General features: G+C 36.5%; 1 protein-coding gene across 1 annotated transcript in view; it reads left to right on the plus strand.

The window, feature by feature from the left end:
• Positions 1 to 387: 387 nt before the first annotated feature.
• LOC125917926 (solute carrier organic anion transporter family member 6A1-like) overlaps positions 388 to 23,860 on the plus strand; it is a gene marked incomplete at its 3' end in the record, with an annotated part of 28,483 nt that continues 5,010 nt past the window's right edge. Inside the window, exons 1-6 of the mRNA XM_049623994.1 lie at positions 388 to 934; positions 10,650 to 10,910; positions 12,301 to 12,486; positions 14,378 to 14,474; positions 17,329 to 17,450; positions 18,269 to 18,378. Coding sequence (XP_049479951.1) covers positions 619 to 934; positions 10,650 to 10,910; positions 12,301 to 12,486; positions 14,378 to 14,474; positions 17,329 to 17,450; positions 18,269 to 18,378 — 1,092 coding nt within the window. The remainder of the gene's footprint in view (positions 935 to 10,649; positions 10,911 to 12,300; positions 12,487 to 14,377; positions 14,475 to 17,328; positions 17,451 to 18,268; positions 18,379 to 23,860) is intronic.

Here is a 23,860-nt window from a genome sequence, read left to right on the forward strand (position 1 = left end):
GCACATTCATTGGAATATTGTTTTATGATCTTTGCTGGTTTCTCCGAATATGATAGAAGTGTCTTTTTTCATGTCTCTGATTTCTCCTGGTCCTTCAACACTTTGCAAGCTGTTTCTAGTGAGACCATCCAGTTCAAAAAACATTACAGTAAGGTAAGTCTGGGGGAATTTGGGGGACAGTTCTGATATCGCATCACTGCACATTTCTCTTTCCTTGCTTCCTAATAAAAAGTACTAAATCCACTAGAGTTACTCTGGCGCCCCCTGTTCGTGCTGGCAATGATCAGAATCTAGTCATAGTAGCTTCCTCCCCCCCACCCCCACCCCCCCCTCACCCCTTCACCACGTGGAAGCAGAGAAGGAAACAGCCTTGGAAGTTCTCTCTGGGCAACTGTCACCCTTACAGGGACGTTTGCCTTCTGCTCAAGGAGAAACGTTCCCTCTGGAGGCCTGGGCTGCAGGTGCCTCCGGTGGCCCCCAGTTCCCTGACGTCGGGCCGGCCGGCGTTTTGGTGGAGCAGGTGGAGCAGGCCGCGCCTGGAAACCGCAGGGCACACCTCCTCTAGCCCGGCGCCGCCCTCTGTGAACCAAGACCCCGGCCTCCGCAGGCCACAGTCCCATGCAGGACGCCCGAGTAGACATGGGGCCCCAGGCTTCCCCGGCCCAGATTTCTGAGGACACCTTGGCCGAGGAGGCCGGGAACGCCACGAAAAGAACCCTGCCATCAGGGGACGGCCTGATCAAGTTCCACGGTTTCCCACAACAGGGGAACGATCAGGCTGTGGCCAGGCCCGCCCTTAGGAAGAAAACACGAGAAGGGAAAGAAAGTTTGGAAAGGCCTTGTGGCTTGGGCTGTATAGTTATTCCCAGCTGTCAGCGTTTCAACAACATCCAGTGCTTCCTGGTTTTCTTCTGCATCCTGGTCGTCTCTCAAGGTGAGCCTGAGCGAGGGTGGCGGTCGTTGTGGTGAGGGCTGTGGCGGGGTGCCTCAGGGTTGCTGAGGTGGGGGAGGCGGGGGACAAGTGGGGGAGAGGACTCTGTGTGGTGACCAGCTTGAGGCAGCTGTACTCTCACGTTTTCAAGGTACGTCTGGAATAAAAACAGGTGAAAGGGCCCATTACTTGGGGTTTGTACACCTGTCATTGCTTCACCTCTGCAGGCACCTGGTGACGCAGTCTGCCTAACACAGTGTGTGTGACAGGGGCCCGGCCTCCAGCTAGCCGCTGGAGGGAGGGTAGTGCTGAGCCATTTGATGTTTGGTCACCAACTCTGAGAAGTTCAGGGCTCAATTACTTGAGGGATTAAAGTAAACCTGAAAACTGTGGCCACTGGTGTGTTCCTGCTTGTGCTCACAATTTTGAGACACATACTGGCCGAGCAGCTCCCCGCCTGGAGTTTGTTTCCTCATGTGTGAATTGAGGAGGTGAAGTGGGACCTCAAATAATCTATATCAGAGAACCCAAACTGGAACGTGTTTATCTTGGAGGGAACAGTTTAACAAAGAATGTGAATTTGAATGCCTTTTGGGGGGGTATGCATTCTTACTTGGCCACAGTTATCACCCCGCCCATTATTTAGATTCATAGCCTGTTTACACTGACGGCATTGAACTTTGCCAAAAATGATCCCCTTTTGCTCTAAAATGTTGTGTCTAAGTAAGTGCAATAAAAAGGCTGTATATGATAAGAATCACAAGAAGCACACATAAATAGTGATCAGTTTGTCTTGATTTTATTAAAGTAGTTTCTTGGGAAGAGGCATTTGAATTGTGCCTTGATAAAAGAGTACAGTTCTGATAGCTGGGATGTAGTTGAGGAGTATTTATTGTAAAAGGAAATCAATGAATGAATTTTTTGAAAAATAAACACTCAGATATAGAAAAGCCTTGTTCTAGACTGTTAAGTGACAAGTTTGGTTTGGATGATGGTTTCACCTAAGCACCAAAAGGAGTAATTATATTTATTTTATTCATTGTGTCTCCCCAGGACTTAATTATAGTGACTAAGTTAGAAAATACACTCAATAAATATGTATTGACTGCATAAATCAATAAAAAGAAGAAGGAAAAGACAGATTGTCACCACATTAAGTTCTTTAAATACCAGACCGAGAATTTTGAAAGGATACTAAAAGGTGTTTGTTTGTTTGTATTTATTTATTTATTTATTTATTTAAATGTTTATTTTGAGAGAGAGAGAGAGAGACAGACCACAAGGGGTGGGGGGAGGGGAGTGGCAGAGAGAGAGGAAGACACAGAATCTGAAGCAGGTTCCAGGCTGTCAGCACAGAGCCCGACGTGGGGCTTGAACTCACGAACCGTGAGATCATGACCTGAGCTGAAGTCAGACGCTTAACCGACTGAGCCACCCAGGCACCCCAAAAGGCATTTATTTTTTATTAATGTGCTAGGTGATGAGTAAGAAGCTTTACAGGTATTAACTCACTAAATAGAATCTTCTTATTAGGCTAGTAAGGAAGAGCCATTGGAGGTTTTTGAGCAACTGGTTTACAGTGAATATTTTTAGCTCCACTACTCATTAATGACTTCATACAGGTTATTAGCTCAGTTGGGTATAACGTTGAGGTTTCCATTCATAAAATGATATATCTCTGCATGTATATTTATCAGTTGATCTATTTCTTATTTATTGTTACATTTTAAACAATTTTTAAAATAATTTCAAACATGCAGAAAGGGTGCAAAGTGATACAAAGAATTCCTATGGCTCATACACCCAGATTTTCTAGTTGTTTACGTTTTACCACATTTGTTGCTTCACTTTTTCTCTGTACCTACAGACTTTTTTCAGACACGGTACCCCATTACTGCTAAATACTTCAGTGTAAATTTTCCCGAAGTGAGGACACTGTTCTATATAACCAGTATACACCCTTTTCAGTCAGGAATATAAGTGCAACACTATCATCAAATTAGGAATTGGTGGTGCCAGTCAGATAACGCCAACTGCCTCAATATGCCTCAACTGCCACGAACATTTTTAGACATTAATCTGCAGCAATTACTCATTTTTTCCCTCTTATGTCCACACAAGTCTTAAAGTATATGGATCTTTCATTCTGTATGTTGAACTTCAACCTAGTTATGTTTGATGTCTCCTTATAACCAGACTCAGGCCATGCCTGCCTGATTGGATCCAGGCTGTTATGAAATTGGTATCAGGTGTAGTCCCAGAAGATCTACCCATAAAGATGGGATTTTTTAGGACTGGTTTTATTATTCCTTTCGTCTTGAGGGAAGTTCTGAGCTGTTTGACAGTGGAAGATAGGTAGTCATTTTTGGTATGTGATGGCATTATAATGAATCAAGCTATCACTTGTGTTTGATTGGGATGAAGTACGAGTTGAAGTATGTTATCTTAAAAGCCCAAGTGTCTCTACACTTTACTTTGTGGAAGTGATAATGACCATAAGGATTCTGGTGTAGGATGGACTCTTGAGTGCCCTTAAAAAGTGCACTTATGAAGGGAAAATGACAAACTCATATCTGATAACTCTCAGCTCAAGTCCTGGTCTGAGAATTCTAGAGCTCCCATCACATCCCTAAAATAAGTTCTCATTTCTTTGAACTGCAGAGCTTGTATTTTTGGAAATCAAATACAGAATTTAAGTGTATGGGCCTATGGGTTATAATGCCAGTGTAATGCACAATCTTGTCAGGTTTGTCCTGCATCTTCTCCTCTGTTACATTTCCAAGAAGAGTTGTTAATTTTTTAGTCTGTTCAGTTTATTGCCTGTTAGGACAGAGTGGTGACTTCCAAGCTCCTTACATGTAGAACTGTTACAGTATGAATTGTAATTGAACCAGGACTTATAAGTTTTTGTGTGGACATATATTTTCATTTCTGTGGCTTTTATGCCTGGAAGTGAAATTGATGTATCCTGTGATAACTCTTTGATTCACTTTTTAAGTATGCTATAGGTTTTTCACATGTGTGCTTTATTGGTTTGACGAAGTTGCTTTCTATTCCTAGTTCATTGAGTATTTTTATTATGAAAGTGTTTTGGATTTTGCTATATGCTTTTTTTTTTTTTGATGTTTGTGTGGGTTTTGTCCTTTATTATATTAATCTAGTGAATCACATTGATTCATTTTCATATATTGGAATGAAATTAAGAAACACTATGATTTTGCACATTTAAATTGGGTGAAGCATTCAAAATAATTGTACACAGAGACAATTTACTTGAGGAGTTTTGTCTTGTAAAGTATTAGTAAAAAATTCTCTGAATGGAGTATTTTGACTAAAATATTTCAGTACAAAAAAAAAGAACTTCGAACATTATTTAGTAGTGTTTTCTTTAGATAGTTACGCACCTGTAGAGAGTGTTTTCTCAAAATATGATCTACAGTGAACAGTCTTTTGGAGCTTTATATTAAGTAACAATTATTTTTGAGGTCTCTAAGACCTCATTCAGGCTGAATGATTCACTAGAAGGATGTGGACTCAGAGAAAGATGTTATCCTCATGGTTATGACTTATCCTCATGGTTACAATAAAAGGATACAGATTAAAATCAGTAAAGACACATGGGACAAAATCCATAAGAGACCAGGCCCAAGCTTCCATGTGTCCTTTCCCAGTGGAATTGCATGGCCATGCTTAATTTTTCCAGCAACGATGTATGATAACACATGCAAAGAGTTGTCAAAAAAGGAAGCTTATGTGAGCCTTAGTGTCCAAGTTTTGGGGAAGTATTACTCATGTAAGCATACAGCATCAGTGTGACTGACCTGAACTACTCAGACTCCATTACCCCACTCCTACACACACAACAAAACATGCATTCTCCAGAAATTATATTGTTAGCATAAATTATCTGATCAAACTGGTACAGCATGGCCCAAGGCCTCAGGCATACAACAACAGATGTTCACCTTAAATTACCTTATTAATATAAACTTTTTTACTGGTTCTGTGTGGCCCCAGGCCTCGGGTGTAATAAAGCACTCTTAACAGGCAGCATATTACAAGCGTTCAGAGTCCTTTTCCAGGAGCCAATCAAAGGCCAGTTTTGAAGACAGGCATTTTTTTGAGCAACCACGGCCTGCTGAGTTAACCCTGTACTACAAAACTATACAAAGCAACTTGAATGAATTGCTGCTAATTTCATGAGAACAGTTAAACAAAAGATCGTATTAAAAATATATTCTCCAAAAAATATGAATAACATTTTATTAGAGACAAGTATGGCTAAGAAGTTAAAGTATGTGAGTGCATATCAAGAGTCATATTCTTTTATTTCGTAAAAGTTATATATAATATAAAGTTTTGAAAAGTTTTAAAATAAACTTTTAGCTTCACCAATGTAATAAAACTAATTTGTCCGTAAATTACAATGTGAATTGTAATTGAACCAGGAAAAAAAAACAAACAAACTGTGAGAGCAGGAGGGTGGTGCAGTGAGAGAGGGGGAGAGAGAGAATCTCAAGCAGGCTCCATGCTGTCAGTGCAGAGCCTGATGGGGCTGGGGGTGGGGGAGAGGGGGAACTTGATCTTAGGAACTGTGAGATCATGACCTGAGCTGAAATCAAGAGTTGGACACTTAATCAACAGAACCATCCAGGCACCTCTAGAACTTTTGACTACAAAGATTCTAGGGTTGACTGATTGCTTCTGATTGTTCTAGAAAGTTTACAGAAAGAAAATGAGAAGTTTAGGGCATGATTAGGGAAATGTGTCAGCTTCTCTGATGGTTCTATGAGAATCTCATCACTTATAGTGACACACTGCATATTTTGATCATTTCCAACCCCGAATTACAGCGTAAGTTCAATTCACAGATTTATCAGATCACTTTTGTCAGAGTTAAGACATTGATTGTGGAAAAGCAGAACCCTAAGATTTGGGATCAAGGCATTTGGGGAATTGAATGAGTGTGAGGACCATAAATCCCCAAATCCTGAACTTCCTTTCCCAGTAGGAGCAAATATTTCTCCTATGTCTGAAGAAAAATCAATTACTTGCTTGAAAATATTAACCTTACCTCACCCAAGTGAAGGGAGTGCTGGTTGCCCTTATGATCTACCCCACCACCCCTTACTGTTGCCTGTACCATAACTAGAATTAGATCCCAGCCTTCATAGAATGACTAACATAAAATCAAACCTGGGAGATAATATACACCAAAAATTTCCCTGCCAGTTCAGTGACGTGTCTAGGGAATGATTGGTTTGGAGTGTGAGGGCTACCTCTTCTAAAGTGAAGGAAAGTTTCTTCACTTGTTCTACTCACTATTAAGAAACATAACCTTTAGTGAACCTATGGTTTTTTGAAGGTGGAAATATGTTATGGTAGATAGTCACACTGTAGCTCCACTCAGGGGAGGCCCTAAAAAAAGTAGAGGAAAAAGGAAATATTCCCAGCGGGCAGAACATTAAGAAGTATATCTGGTTATCTATATTGCCTAGAATGGCATGCTGCCATTGCCTAATGGTTTCACCATTTGGTAACTAGAGGAGAACTGGGAAAGTGTTATGTCTACTTAAATGGGCATAGTTCTCCTTTGTGGATGTTCACCAAAGAAATCCATTACAGAGAAAGCGTTCAACAATGAGATAGATAACCATACTGTGAAATTAGCCAGCCGCTTTCCCCAGTCATTGCATGTCTTGTTCAGTGGGCTCATATTTATAGTGGCAACTGCGTCAAGAATGGAGGTTATGAAAGAGCTGGATGCATAATTTATCTTGACCATCATTGATATGGCTATTGCACTTATTGAATGCCTTATATACTGTCATGATCACTTATTATCACATTGCTTTAAATGAAGGAACTCATTTTATAGGAGAAGAAATGTATCAGGATGTTCATGTTCATGGAATTCACTGATCTTACTACATATTTCCATAACCCAAAACTCTTGGCCTTATAGATGATTATAATGTCCTATAGAGGACTCAGGTAAGGTCCAGCTAGGAGACAACAATAAAAAAATGGAGATGCTGTCCTGTAGGGTGAGGCATATGCTTTGAGATAGCAGCCTACACATGTCATGCGTGATCAAGAAGTACAAGAGGGGGTGAATAGTGGAAGAAGGGGATTATAAATATCAACTGTGTTTGCATAACTATTTAGAGAAATAAAAACAACAATGATGCATTTTTCTCTCATTTGTTTTATGTGTACACAAACATATATACATTTGTGTGTGTGTGTGTGTGTGTGTGTGTGTATGTGTGTGTATTCCAATATTTTTCTTTTTCCCTTTTTATTTGATCAAAGAGTATTATGGGAGATAATGTTGCAAATTTATCTCTAGGTTACAGAATATCCCTGAGAAGGAAAATTAATATCCCAACACCAGAGTTGGACATAGTTACTGACAGGACATTTCTTGCTTTGGACATTATTCCCCTTGGCCACATCTAAAATGAGAGTTGAGGAAAATTCTTCTCTTTGATGCAGCAACATTTTTATACCTTGTTTCCTCCTGGTCTTGCTCTTTTAAACTGTTGTTGCTCTAAGTTTGACTTATGGTTTCTTTTTCAATGTAATTCCCTTGCAAATTTAGTTAAGTCTATGATGTCTTTGATTAGTTATTTATACCTTTTATACCATTTATACCTTTGCAATTTACTTTTTGTATTGAGAAAATCCATTCAGGTTTGCGATTGAACTAGAAGATGGATTCACATTACCTCGAGATATATATGATGACTGGTTGGACTGGGTGTCTCTGCTTTTGAGGGAAAGAGTGAGAACATGTTTGTAAGAATGAGAATTGCAAAATGTTAGGCAGAAACATGATGGTGTCCCTGCTAATTTGGTATGTTAGTTTAAATAGAAGAAAGGTGAAAATATGTCCTGAGTAGTCTAAAGGGTGAGTTCTCAAGTTACTTGTCTGTTGGCCATAAACTTCATCATTCACGGTCTGGACTCATTCCTCTATTTACAAAGGGGACTGGGAGCTTGTAAACTACAATTGTCAGCCTTTCTTTCTCTCTGGCTTCCACTTAGGTGGTGCCAGTGAGAGGCTATGGCAGTAGATTTGCAAAACGGGCAAAGGAAGGCCTCTTTTTTGTTTTTTCCTCTCTGTCTGTGGTGATGTTTTTGGCAAGAGCAGCAATGCTTGGTGAGGAAAAGCCCCTGGATTTATGGTCAGGAATCACTTCAGCTTCATCAGCAGCAACAGTGCTTATGGTTGTAGGTCTGCAACTGCAAGAGCAGCAGAAGCAGTGGGTGGCTGTGAGTTGGCTCTCAAAGCATTATGTGGGTCCTGGCTTCCTGCAAGAGAGGCGGTGACGGCAATTCCAGCTGGAGCAGCAGCAGTGGCCCATGCTCCCGCAACCTCCCTTGGCGTAGGGATCCTGAGTTTTGACAAGTAACTCTTTTCCCTTTTCATTCCAAAAAATGTATTATTTTGGTAACCAATGTCTATATTAATTTATTTTTCTTTCAAATATTTAGCATATTTTTTCCTAGTTGTATACTGAGGGATAGAAAAGCACCCGTAGGATACCATTTATTTAGTGTTCAGGAACATGACAAACAATTCCTGTATTATTCAAGGATATACACATTGTCAAAAAAAAGTGTTTAAAAGGGTCAGAAATGATAAACTTCAAATCTAGGATGTGCGTTATGGAGAGAGAGAGAGGAATATGTTTGGGGAGTACATATTGGGCTTCAAATATTTTGATAATGTTTTATTTCTTGTTCTGGGTAGTAGATAAACATAATTATTAGATTGTTATTTATTCATATTCTATGATTTAAATGAATACATTAAAATAAATATCAGTTGGCACAAAAACAGACACTCAGATCAATGGAACAGAATAGAGAACCCAGAAATGGACCCACAAATGTATGGCCAACTAATCTTTGACAGAGCAGGAAAGAATATCCAGTGGAATAAAGACAGTCTCTTCAGCAAGTGGAAAACTGGACAGCGACATGCAGAAGAATGAACCTGGACCACTTTCTTACACCATACACAAAAATAAACTCAAAATGGCTGAAAGACCTAAATGTAAGGCAGGAAGCCATCAAAATCCTCAAGAAGAAAGCAGGCAAGACCCTCTTTGATCTTGGCCACAGCAACTTCTTACTCAACACATCTTCAGAGGCAAGGGAAACAAAAGCAAAAATGAACTACTGGGACCTCATCAATATAAAAAGCTTCGCACAGCGAAAGAAACAATCAGCAAAACTAAAAGGCAGTCGGCAGAATGGGAGAAGATATTTGCAAACGACATACCAGATAAAGGGTTAGTATCCAAAATCTATAAAGAACTGATCAAACTCAACACCCAAAAAACAAATAATCCAGTGAATAAATGGGCAAAAGACATGAATAGACACTTCTCCAAAGAAGACATCCAGATGGCCAACCGACACATGAAAAAATGCTCAACATCACTCATCATCAGGGAAATACAAATCAAAACCACCATGAGATACCACCTTACACGTGTCAGAATGGCTAACACTAACAACTCGGGCAACAACAGATGTTGGCAAGGATACAGAGAAAGAGGATCTCTTTTGCATTGTTGGTGGGAAAGCAAGCTGGTGCAGCCACTCTGGACAACAGTATGAAAGTTCCTCAAAAAATTAAAAATAGGGGTGTCTGAATGGCTGAGTCGGTTAAGCATCCGACTTCAGCTCAGGTCATGATCTCACAGCTTGTGAGTTTGAGCCCCGCATTGGGCTCTGGGCTGACAGCTCAGGCCCTGGAGCCTGCTTCAGATTCTGTGTCTCCCTCTGTCTGCCCCTCCGCTGCTTGCCCTCTGTCTCTCGCATTGTCTCAAAAATAAATAAACATTAAAAAATTAAAAAAAATTAAATATAGGACTACCCTACGACCCAGCAATTGCACTACTAGGTATTTATCCAAGGGATACAGGTGCGCTGTTTCGAAGGGACAGATGCACCGTAATGTTTATAGCAGCACTATCAACAATAGCCAATGTATGGAAAGAGCACAAATGTCTGTAGATGGATGAATGGATAAAGAAGATGTGGTATATATATATACAATGGAGTATTACTCGGCAATCCAAAAGAATGAAATCTTGCCATTTGCAACTATGTGGATGGAACTGGAGGGTATTATGCTAAGTGAAATGAGTCAGAGAAAGAGAAATATCATATGACTTCACTCATATGAGGACTTTAAGAGACAAAACAGATGAGCATAAGGGAAGGGAAACAAAAATAAACAGGGAGGGGGACAAAACATAAGAGACTCTTAAATATGGAGAACAAACTGAGGGTTACTGGAGGGGTTGTGGGAGGGGGGATGGGCTAAATGGGTAAGGGGCATTAAGGGCAATGTTGAAATCATTGTTGCACTATATGGTAACTAATTTGGATGTAAATTAAAAAAATTAAAACCACTCTAAAAAAAAGGAAAAAAATTCAAAAATAAATACAATAAATATCAGTAAAAAATCACTATTCTTCAGTAAATAGGTACAAAAATTCAGTTATTAAGTATTAGAGGTTAAGGTCTGTTAGCATTTTAGAAAATGGATCGTGTGCTTATAGGGTTAAACAATCAGAATAATGTAAAATAAATTTAATGTAAATTGTTTTGCTTTGTAATGATTATAATGGTGTTCTTTTTTGTCTCTTAAATGCATACTATGGCTTTCTTTTTTTTTTTCTTTTTACATTTTAGGTATTGTGTTTGGTCTTGTAGATCTAAGCATTGACACTTTTCAGAAGGAGAATCATCTGGGGACCAGTGAAAATTTAGTGTTATCTTTGACTTATGATATTTCATCTTGCCTGATAGTACTATTTATATCACACTATGGAGGGAGAGGAAACATACCAAGATGGATTGCATTTTCTTCCTTTTTAGTAGGACTTGGCTCACTTTTTTTTGCTTTTCCATACATTAGTGATGGACGTTATCAATTGAGTGCAGACCCTGAAGGTAAGATTATAAAAGATACAACAAATTACTATTCATTTAAATCATTTCCTCTAGAAATTTAAAATAGACTGTGATATTTGTGTGTACATCCATCCATCTGTATCTATTTATATTACCAAGTTTATTAAGCTAATTAATTATAGCTCCATACTAACATTTATGTGCCTGTCTATCATCTTCTCATGATCAGATACCCTTTCATTTAAGAGATAGGGATAGGAAGAAGAAAGAATATTTTGGGATAATTGTTTATCTTTTGTCAGTTTTCATATATATTACAAATCTCTTGAGAACTTTGGTAATTCCTTATGTCTTCCACAGTATGCTTTAATTAATCCCTTTATTTTGACCTCAACACACATACACACAAGCAGAAATAAGTACATAAATAAACAGAAAAAGAAAGATTACACCTTTTTGAAGGTACTCCTACCATTTCAAAATGGGAGCTGCCCTTCTGCATAGTACTTGGAATCTGAAGAGATTAGTGACTTCTTTACTTTGTTCATTTTTTAATAAGTTTATTCCACAATCTTTTTGCTGTTCCCAGTAGAAGAAGTCTATTTTGAGGTTTCATAGTGCTATTTCTGACACTGTTGTGTTGGGTACTTTATTGTTGTGTATAGTTCTATAAAAATGTTAAAATGAATTTACCCATTTTGACAACTTTAAACTGGACTTTAGCAAGGCATGGTGGAAAAAGCCATGAGGATGTGTCCATGTTTGTATGTATGTGTATATACATGCTTATGATATTTAAAGGTATGCTTATGATGTGTGCTTATACTTTAAATGAATAATATTAAATATAGTTTAATATATACTATATAATTTGTATATTAAATATGTTGATATATCATCAGTATGTGAACTATATAACATTCACATATATTTATTATGTATTTATTACATTTGTACAATGTAAATATGTAGGCTAAATGTATTAATTTGTAGAATATATTTGTAGTATAATTAAGATATATATTTTTTTCCTGGGGACAAAAGTCAGGGGTACCTACCAGATGCCATATTTAAGAGGAACATGTGTGTATGTGTGTTTTGTATGTGTGTGTGTGTGTGTATGTGTGTATGCATATATTTACACATAATTGTGTATATACATGTAATTGTGCCTACACATTTATATGTGGTTTATAATATTTGTATCTTTCCCAATATTCCCACAAATATCCTTTTATAATTGTGTTTTTCAGAGAATATGGTGATTGATTGTAGAATGGCTACATTCAGTGTAAATTAAATGTTAACTAAAAAAAGCATACTGGTGGAAATAGCTTTGTAAAAGGTTAAATATTTCATGAGAGATACTGCATATTTGTTGTATGTGTAACTTTTGACTGATTTAATAAAAAAATTATCTTTTCAAAAGATACTTGCCAAGAAATGAAGATCATCAAGACTTGCAGGAAAGTCTCACCATCATTCCAAGCAAAATACATAGCTTCCTTCATCCTGGGGCAGACTGTGCAGGGAATAGCAGGCATGCCTCTTTATATCCTTGGAAGAGTCTTTATTGACAACAGTGTTGCCACACACTCAGCTGGCATTTATCTAGGCAAGTTGTTTTCCCTCTCTAATATGATTGACCCGTTTTGAATTTTTATTGAGCTTTTATATCTTGGTGTACATGTTGAAGCTGATATGGAAGCGCTAATTATTAGCTCTTATAATAATATTATAATAAATAATAACAGTATGTTTGACCTCAAAATCACATTGAGTTGCCTAATTCTGAGGAGTTGCTTGAGATTTGGAATTGTAGACAAGTCATCTGAAAGTCATCAAACAGATAAAGAAAAATTGGAAAAATACATACTGTCTTAAGTAATAAAATCTATACTCTTTATATGTGTGTCTAATATATATATAATACATATAACATTTATATGTTTTATATATATATGTATATATACATAGTTTGTAATATCAAACTTTATAGGCTGCGTTTCATTTCTCCAGGGAAAAAAAACTCAAATTATTATATTGAATTGCTTGCATAGTTGTATATTTAAGCTTTGGGGACATAGGTGGGAAGCAGCTGCCATCATGTTCGTAAGGAGATAGAAATATTGTTTCATACCTCCTCAGCGCTAGATTCAGTGTTGAAATCGTCATCACCATTGTACTAAGCCTTTTGCATATGTTAACTTACTTCATCTGTTTTGGGGAGCTCAGATATTTTGAAGTTAATGAAAATATAATCTTGTTCATCCCATCAAGAAGAGAAGTGATGTGCTATTTAATTGACTACAATGTAGTACTGTTTCCAGTGTTTTATGTCATGGTATCCTACAATAAATAACCCAGGGGTATATCTCAGAATAATCTGTATTTCCTTATGTTTTAATAGCTCCTGGCCCTGGTAGATCATCTGTCTGGACAGGGTTGTCTACCTATCATATTTTTTTTAAAAATTAGAAATTTAACAAAATATATATTGTGAAGGTGACTTAAGAGAAAATAGCATTTTGCACCAAAATAGTGCTTTTTCCACTGGAAGTAAGGAAAATTATGTCAATAGATTAAAATAGTTGACTTTCATATGCATATTTGATTTTAGAAAAAAATTTGCAGTGATTTATTAGTGTTGGCTGAGGGTGGCAACAAATCTGTTTGTTTTACTTTTGGTTCTAATTGAGATGTACACATACACACTGCAGAAAGAAACTTACTGTATCTCCACCTCCTGCCACCATAGCTGCCAGGGTGAAGGATACAAGCTATCACAAATTAAAGTGAAATCAGGTATATCAAATTTATATTTATATTAAATATAAATATATTTATATCACATTAAATATATAGACTAAATAAGATACAGTGAATTATATAATTAACTTGCCTAAGTTTCTTTATTTATGCATTGGATGAAATACAGGATGGCTAATTTTATGTGTCTGTTTCACTAGATTACGGCAACCATTTATTTGTTTCAACACCAGTATAGACATTTATGCTATATTTTTTAAATGTGACTAACACAGTCAGTAGACTCTGAGTAAAGCAGATTACCCTCCATTATGTTGGTTAGCCTTATCCAATCGGTTGAAGGCTTTCAGAGGAAAGACTTGGGTTTCCCAAAAAAGAAGCAATTCTTTCACCAGACTGCTAGATAGAAACTCTGCCTGAGTTTTTCCAGCCTTCTGGTCTATCTTATGGATTTCAGGCTTAATTATGGACTCACTACTGTAACTTTAACTCTTACCTGGATTTCCAGCCTGCCAGCCTACTCTACAAATTTGGACTTGCCAGGCCTTACAATTGCATGAGCCAATTATTTATAATCTCTCTCTCAATATCCTATTGGTTCTGCTTCTCAGTTCTGCTTCTCATAACTAATAAAGTTAGTTATGAAACTTTCAGAAGTAATCTATTTCAACCATGTAATTTTTATCATGACAGAACTGGCTTATGTAGTTGTTTGATGTTCAGTATTCATTTCATAGGCTTAATGGACGCTTCATTAATACTTGGATATTCTTTGGCTTATGTGATAGGAGCACCCCTTATGAAGGGGGCTGAAAACAATACTTTTCCTATTAGGTAAGTCATTTTATTTCATTTTTTGTTGTTGTTTATGTGATATAAAATATTTATTGGATATGTATAGCCTATAAACATATATTTTTAATTTGTTGTACCATATTTTTAAGAAAAACGTGAATGTGACTGATACGTGTATTTATGTACATATAAATACACTTTTATCTTTATTTGAAATGCAATATATTGTTTGAAAACATTATAAAGACAACCTTATTACTAATTCTGCATATGGTTTTTTTGAAAAATTGTGGAGAAAACAAATGACATAAAATTTATCATTGTAGCCTTTTTTTTTTTAAATTTTTTAACGTTTATTTATTTTTGAGACAGAGAGAGAGACAGAGCATGAATGGGGGAGGGTCAGAGAGAGAGGGAGACACAGAATCTGAAACAGGCTCCAGGCTCTGAGTTGTCAGCACAGAGCCCGACGCGGGGCTCGAGCTCACGGACTGCGAGATCATGACCTGAGCTGAAGTCGGACACCCAACCGACTGAGCCACCCAGGTGCCCCTGTAGCCTTTTTTAAGTGTTTAGTTAGTACAGTAGTGTTAACTATGTGCACACTGTTATGCACCAGTTCACTAGAAATTTTGCATCTTGCAAAACTAAAATTCTATATCCATTGCACAATAACTTCCATTTATCCCCTTCTCTCCAGCCCCTGAAAATCACCATTTTACTTTCTAAGATTTTGGCTACTTCATATGCCTTATATAAGTGGAATTGTGCAGTGTTTGTCTCTTTGTGACTGGCTTATTTCACTTAGCACAATGACCTCAAGGTTATTGAACATATGCCGTGGCATATGCCGGTAAAAATACTTTCTTTTTAAAGCTAAAAAATAGTCAATTGCATGTATATACCACAATATTGCATCTGACAAGGGAGCATATGATAAGACAAAAAATCCCTTTCCCCTCAAAGGGATATCCCATTGTACTGATGACATTTATGGATCATTCTGTGTGGTTTTTTTTTTAAATCAATTTATTTTTTACTGATATTATACACCATCTATATCATAAATTAAATTTCATGCATACATAGGTTTCCTTCTGATCTGTTGTCTCTCTAATCCGTTGTCTGATCTCTCTCTCTATTTTCATGCCAGTACTACAATGTTTTAATAACTACAACTTTATATATGATTTGCTATTTGGTTGGGTAAGTCCTTCCTCAATATTATTCACCAAAAAGCAGGAGCTATTTCTGCAAAATTACTCTTTCAGATAAACTTAATAGTCTCAGGTTACAGTGAAAACATTTTGATTTGAGATACTTGAATTTACTTATCAAATTGGGAATAAATGTCATTTTTCTATGCAAGAATATGGTATATATTGCCCTATTTTCTCTGCTCTTCCTTTGTGCCATTCAATAAAGTCTTAGGAATTTTGTTACTGAAAATATTCCATTAAGCTTATTCCTAGTAATTTATTTTGTTAGTAATGTGCTTGGAATCTTTATATTATTACTTCTTAATCAATTATTTCTAGTAAGAGGAAAATCTGTTAATATATATGGCACCTATTAAATTCTTTGCTTACATTTTCTGACTATTTTCCTCAGTCTTCTTGGTTATCAATTATTTACAGATAGGTAATAATCATATATAGCATAATGCATATGGTTACAATACATAGCTGGATTCAAAAGTAAAAAGAGAAAAAAAATTCTAAATATTTTAATCAGTGAGGAAACACATAATCTTAGTGAAAATCTAGAGTTGAAACTTTCTATGCATACCATGTCCAGATATATATACCTCTCTGATAATGGAACTCAAGATTGCAACCTAATAGTATTGCAAGTCGGAACTTGTATCCCTTAATAATATAACAATGGATAAGGAGTTAGCCCATTAATAAATAAAACTGGGAATATTCTCCACTTTCTGTGAAAGACAGGGCCTATATGCAAGCTCCTCACCATGTCACTGTTGACAAATAGAATTACCTGCGAGAAACCAGCACCTTCAAAACTGTGGTTCTTAACTATGTGGGTTTTGTCCCACAATGGATGGTCAGACAAGGTCTTATGCGTCTGTGGAATTGAAGACAGTGGTAGCTGTATGGTAATGAACGTCTCCAAATCTTCTACCTAAATGATACAAAATAACTTTATAACTATGAAAACTTTCTGCAAGATCATGGCCTTAGCATGACTGAAGACAAATAGTGCTGAAATTGCAAAATGAACAGTGAGTAAAAGAGAAAATCAACACAGGATCCTTCACATTCCCATCCTGCCCTGCTTACTGCAAAGTCTGCCAATGCAGACCAAGAAAAAGCTGCAGGGAAAATGGAAGATAAAGGCTAACAAAGAGTACTATGGGTGATTAGGTATGATCACCAGGAGAGTGATAAACACTCAATCTGAGTTGATTCAGAGAAGGAATTGTAAGAAAGGCATTTCCAAGTGTATGTAATGTGAAGGGTTAGATATCGGATAAAAGGTTAGTTGCACACCTTAAAGGCCAGGCTTGCCCTAAAGGTTGTGCATGATTTAAATGGGCAGGAATGATGTTTAAGGATAGGTAAGAGTTAAAGGGGTAATATTCCAAAAGCATAGCTTCTGTCGACGAAAAAAGTTGAAAAGGAACAAAGAATTACTTGTGCCACCTGAGTGGACATGGGAAAAGAAAGAAAAGAGAAAAAAATTAGAATCTTGTAGGGTAAAAGAAACCTGCATAACTGGAGGAGTCACAATCAGCAAAACAAACAATAGGGACAAATTAACACAAGATGTTCCTCCCTTCCTCCTTCCCTGTCCCTCTCTCTTTCTCTCTGTTTGATTATGGCTTTGTAATGAAATACACAAAGTTGAAATTTTTAATTTTTCTCTGTTAAAGTGTTGAAGACATTGATGATCATCACAAGTGGCTGAGGAGTTGGTGGATTTATTTCGGTTTTGTCTCACTTACTGCATGGATAACATTAATACCATTGTCATGCTTCCCACACAGTGTAGGAGGTGACTGTAAAAATGTAATTCATTAAGTTAAAATACAGTAGGTTCCTTGTCCCACCCCCATTTTCCGTTCTCAGAATATGGCTGAACTACTTTTCTTTTTGTCATGGAGATATGACATATGTTAGTGTTATTTGAACACATGAAACTTCATGTTGCCAAATACTATTTTATTTATGTGCCAAACTTTCATTAGTATATATTTCTGTTTCTTGTCATTTTTTAAAAAAGGTAGAGTTCATAAGTTTTCTTTAAAAAGAAATATATTTAAATCTATTTACCTAGCATTATTTAATACATGTACCACCTGAAAGAATTATTGTAAGATAAAGTAATAACTATTAAAATTCTTTTGGAAACACTAAAAAATACATGTAACATTAGAGAAATCAAATACTCTCCTAATGGTAGTACATTTTATTGGCACAAAATATTTTTAGTAATGTCAAAGATGACTCTTTTACATTTTAGGGCTGTGTTGTCAAAAACTATAGTCACTTTCCATGTGTGGCTATTTAATTTTCAAAGTAAATTAAGATTACTCAGTCATAGGAGCTATATTTCAAGTATTTAATAGCTACATAGAGCTCGTGGCTACAGTATGGGACAGTACGGCTACGACAAGTTTTCATTATCATAGAATGTTCTTTATGACAGCACTGTTTTAGAAGAATGTGCTTTTTACTTAGATTGACTTTAGCTTGTTCAAAAATAGCTCACTTGCCATTTCAAGAAAAACTATTAAGATGTGTGCGTATGTTTGTATATATGTTTTATTTATTTGAATGTGTCATAAGATTCTTTTACTTGTTAACCTATAGGTACAGCAAAGATAAAAGCTGAGAAACGTAAACAGCTTCATCCGTTTGACAACAAGTTTAAAGATAAGGAACTTGGAACTAGTATCAAGGATTTATTTGCTAATACTTGGGTAAAGTAAAATATTTTACATGAACAAGCCAATTAAGTTGACCTGTATATTTTCTAACAGTGGATTTAAAAGAATAACCGTAAAGTGTTCAACTTAAATCTGAGGGGGACTTAAGCCCTTAATTAACTTACTCATTTTACAGATAATGGCAAATAGGACCCACCTTACCTAAGTGACGTTTCCGGGAATGTGGCTAGTGTCAGAGGATGGTACTAGTTTTTTCCTTCTACCTTTTCTTTTAATTTTACTTTTGTATTATTTTGTGTTTGTTCTTTTCCTGAAGAAATACATAAGACTTATAGGTATTAACATCTTTTTATTATGTGTAAATGACTTAGAAGAGAACTCTAGAAGTTAACAAATATTCATGAAAACATCGTATTTTATGGAAATTATTTCATCTCAGTTTCAAATGGAGAAAAATTCTTTGCTTCTCTAGGTGAGAAACAAGGCCTACAATACAGACATAGTGGGTTTAATAAAAACAAACAAACTTCTAAGTAGTGATTCTACATTCAATTTGCTTTCTCTTCTCCTTTTCATAAGTATTCTTTATGTTGTGGGCAGAATTATATTGAGGATATATGGAAACTAACACCTATGCCTTTATGGAGCTTATATTCTTGTGTAGGTTTCAGATTTTTAAAAATACAGAGATTAGAGGTAGCTCAGGCTGTTAAGTGTCCAACTCTGGATTTTGGCTCAGGTCATGATCTCATGGTTCGTGAGTTCTAGCCCCATGTTGGGCTTTGTGCTGACAGTGCAAAGCCTGCTTGGGATTCTCTCTCTCTCCCTCCCTCTGCCCCTCCCCTGCTTGCACTCTCTTTCTCTTTCATAATAAATAAACATTAAAAAATACAGAGATTAAAAACAACTGATTGACAATTGTGTAGGGAAAATTCTACATAAAATGTACTTTAGTTATGGAGTAATAATGTAGGTTTCACTGAATGGGGAGCATTTAAATGGAATACCCTAAAGCAAGAGAAGTTATCCATGTGAAGAATGGTCATTAATAAAATTCCAGGCATAAAAGACACATGTGGAAACATCTTGGAGCAGCAAAGTTTTAAGAATGTTCAGTTCAGAGAAGCCTTGTGTATTTGGAGCATAGTTGCTTGGTGGGGAGAATGAACGAATAACAGGTTAGAGAGTAAGCAGAGGCTAGGTCACAAAGGTCCTTGTGGGGCATGGTAAGAACTTTAGATTTTGGTTTTAATGCAATAGGAAGTCACTCATATAGGTAAGGAAATAGTGTTTTAAGAACTTTAAAACATGACTTTGGGTAAAAAATGGATTACAGTGGGGTAAGAGTTGAAAAGGCAGTATGACTTGGGTGTTATAGGAGGTTTTCTCTGGGTATTATAAATAGTAATTTTTTTATTCATATGAGACCCAATTGTAAGAACCAATTAAAGAATTATTTGGCATTTATAAAATACGGGGCTACTGACAATGAATTGTGTACGAAGAAGAAAAAACCTTCCACAGGTCAACATGATTTGAGTTTCTGGGGCCTTAAAGAAAAGAAATTAAAGAGTGGCTCAGCTGATTAAGTATCTGACTTTGTTGGCTCAGGTCATGATCTCACAGTTTGTGGTTTTGAGTCCTGTGTTGGGCTCTGTGCTGACAGCTCGGAGCCTGGAGCCTGCTTCCAATTCTTTGTCTCCCCCTCTCTCTGCCCCTCCCCTGCTTGCAGTCTGCCTTTCTCTCTCTCTTAAAAATAAATATGCATTAATTTGTTTTTTTTTTATAAGAAAAGAAATTAAAGCCTAAAATATGGGGAAACAGATGTTCTAACAGATGTTCTAAAGCCTACATATGGACATGTAATATTAGGATCCAACAGAAAGCTTATGTATCTTATGCTCTTTCCTTTAACAATGTACCAGGCTGAGTTTCAGAAAGAAAACAGGGATAATGCGCCATACTTTAGGAAGCCTAGTAGATTACAAAAAATCCCACTGTTTGCCTTATTTCATGGGGTAGCACCTGCCAAAGCTCCGTTTCTTAGTAAAATGTAGCTACGGAGCAAGCCATGTTGGTGAAATTAAAGTAGGGCATGTCTTCCCTGATAATAATGGAGTCAGGCAGTGTTTTCTGCTAGGTTGGTGGTTAATTATGAGTCATTTAAGTAAGCAATGCAGCTTATTAAAGAATTCATGCAAGGAAGAGTGGAGTTGAGCAGTGGATAATGGCTATAACCCCTTATCAGGCAGGGGCTAGAGATGCTATGACTTTCTGGAAATGAGTAGAAAGTGGAACTAAAGGTGAGTTTATGCTTGCCTGTTGTAGATCTTTTAGGCAGAGAGATTTTCTTCAGTAGGGTCTATTACTTTTCATCTAAGCCCAAAAGTCAGATGAGATGCTAGAGATGCTGACCCCTGAGGAGTAGCATCCTATTCTCCTTTGGTAAAAAGTTTTAGAGAGAGCAAGCTCTATCCTTCTCTTTGTGCTCTATTGGTTATCCAAGAGGTAAAAGGCTAATGATACATCAGATCTCTCCTCATCCATAGGTTCTTATCTGTTAGTAGGCCTGACCACTAGTAGGACTACCCAGCAGGGATATTATATAGCACTCACTAATGGTGAGACCTAATGTAAATGTCCATATTTCTTTGATTCTAAGACACACTTTTTTCCTTTACATTTAAGCATATTTAAAATTGGGTTGGTATTAAATTGATGGAGCCTTGAAATAACTGTAAAGCAGCATGTGATTGTGACATAGTAGATATTGGCTAAGTAGATATTGGCTAAGTATGGGTTAAATGGTCATGGCCATTCATATTATCATTACCTTAAGTAAGTTATATACTTTAGTGGGACTGTCCATAGTAGGCGAAACCGCTGGGTTAACTCTTCAAAAAGATGATGCAGTATTTAAGCATTGAGTTATGAAGTCATTATATATCTAGAAAGAAACAACAACAGAATATAATTTTGATATTAGTAAAGCAAACATTTGATGTTGAACGAATGACCGCTAGTTCACATTTTCTTGCAAATAACATCCAAGTGTTTTATGAAACTTAAGTAAAGGAGTCCCATAAGTAGAGATAGCATTATTGTTCTCTTATTAAGAAAGCTGCTAAAGGAGATAGCATTATTGTTCTTATATTAAGATACCTGATAAAGGACTGCCTACCACGTGCCGAACTGTGCAACTGAGTCAGGAAAAATTGGCAAGTCCTTCTTAGTAGATCTAATATATTTCAAAAGCTGGTGAAACTAATATCTGCATAGTATAGGACTTTTCTTAAAGCATTGTATTGTTATGTCATTGGCAGTAATTTTTTTTTTCTTGGTGGTACATAAAATAATGGTGTTTCTTACTGTTGATAGTATCTTAGAGTCCATGAAATATGGTATTTTAACCTTTCTGAGCCTCTAAAAAACTGGTGCAATAATGGTACCTTCTTCATAGGAATGCAAGGTGTATAGATTACCACATAGCCCATAATAAAAACTCAATAAATACATAATAAATATGAATGCCTTCTTGAGATATTTCTGATTTTAGTTTAGGGAAGGAAAGTACACCAAAAATACAGGGGAAAACTTCTTAAGATTTTCTTTCTATCTTGATAAGAGTGGGTTATCAACTAGAAAATAAATTTAAAAGACTAATTGAAAAATTTGATGGAATAAATATCTATTGTTTTCCTGCATTACTAATCCTATAGTTCAATATTTCCTGGTTCATGAGACTTAATTGGTACTATTTGCTTGAAGTTCAATGTCTGTTTACAAGCTCCTAATATAAGAAATGACATAAAATAATTCCAGCAAGCAAATTATTCCAATCAGTGAAATGTATCACCATCATCATAAGACTACTAACAGCTAGTTAAAAAACACATCTCCTGATTTTCTAGACATAGATTTTTTAAACAAGTCTTTTTATCATAAATTTTAATTAAAAGCCAGAGAAGTGGCTATTTTTAGAATGAATTCTCTTTACTGTTACCTATTTCTTGCTGTTCCTTATTTATATATTTTAGAAAATTAATCAGTTAAGGAAACACAATAGTTTTATTCAAATGTTAGTAAAGATAATTTTAATTTACAAATAGAGGGGCGCCTGGGTGGCTCCGTCGGTTAAGCGTCCGACTTCAGCTCAGGTCACGATCTCGCGGTCTGTGAGTTCGAGCCCCGCGTCGGGCTCTGGGCTGATGGCTCAGAGCCTGGAGCCTGCTTCCGATTCTGTGTCTCCCTCTCTCTCTCTGCCCCTCCCCTGTTCATGCTCTGTCTCTCTCTCTCTGTCTCAAAAATGAATAAAATAAAAAAAAAATTACAAATAGAAAAAATGGGCATGAATAAAAGATAACAAGCTAAAATAGAGACAAAATACTTAACATTTTTATAAAGTTATAATATCCATGAGATGAAATGTTATAAATAAAAAGTCAATGGCATTAACTTGAAGAACAGAAAGAAAAATGACTAAGAGCAATAATAGTCTATAGATCTCAGAATATAATAGATTAGAAGTATATTTTAAAAGAATAAAAAGAGAAAGCTTGGAAATTAGGAAATAAGTCAGGGAAAAGAAAAAAATGAAATTAAGACTGGCTGGAAGCAGGTAAGGAATAAAATTTAAAAAAATTAATCTTTATTTTTGAGAGAGAGAGAGAGGGAGGGAGGGAGGGAGGAATAGAGAGAGAGGGAGACACAGAACCCAAAACAGGCTACAGGCTCTGAGCTGTCAGCACAGAGCTTGACTCAGGGCTCAAACTCATGAATTGTGATATCATGACCTGAGCCGAAGTTGGAGGCTTAACTGACTGAGCCACCCAGGCACCCCAAGGAATAAGATTTTATAGGAGAAAACTTTTTATTTTTTTATTTTTTTTATTTTTTTTTTTTAACGTTTATTTATTTTTGAGACAGAGAGAGACAGAGCATGAACGGGGGAGGGTCAGAGAGAGGGAGACACAGAATCTGAAACAGGCTCCAGGCTCTGAGCTGTCAGCACAGGGGCCCGATGCGGGGCTCGAACTCACGGACCGCGAGATCGTGACCTGAGCCGAAGTCGGCGCTCAACCGATGGAGCCACCCAGGCGCCCCAGGAGAAAACTTTTTAAATGTATGGAGTAGAGAGATCAGCACTTTTACCTTCTTTTTCTTCATCTCCTACCTAAAGTTTCACACCTTATTAACAGGGAAGACATTTACATACTAAAACTCCAGTGAACAAAGAAGTGTCAATGACTATCATGATAATAAAGAACTTTTTGAATGATAAAGACCAAACAAATATAAAGTGTTATTCATTGTTTGTATTTGACTGTAAGTGGATGACAGAATCTATCAAAGGAAGCTAGGATCCAAAGTATTTAGATATTATTCTATTGGTAGTCAAAATACTGAATTTCCTTGGAAAGCAAGTAAATTACTATTATAGATACTAAAATCAATTTACATTTGACATAAGTAACATAATTTTTAAAAATGTATTTATTGCTTATGTTTATGTCAG

The sequence above is a fragment of the Panthera uncia genome, unplaced genomic scaffold (genome assembly GCF_023721935.1).
Source record: "Panthera uncia isolate 11264 unplaced genomic scaffold, Puncia_PCG_1.0 HiC_scaffold_307, whole genome shotgun sequence".
Taxonomy (NCBI): Eukaryota; Metazoa; Chordata; class Mammalia; order Carnivora; family Felidae; genus Panthera; species Panthera uncia.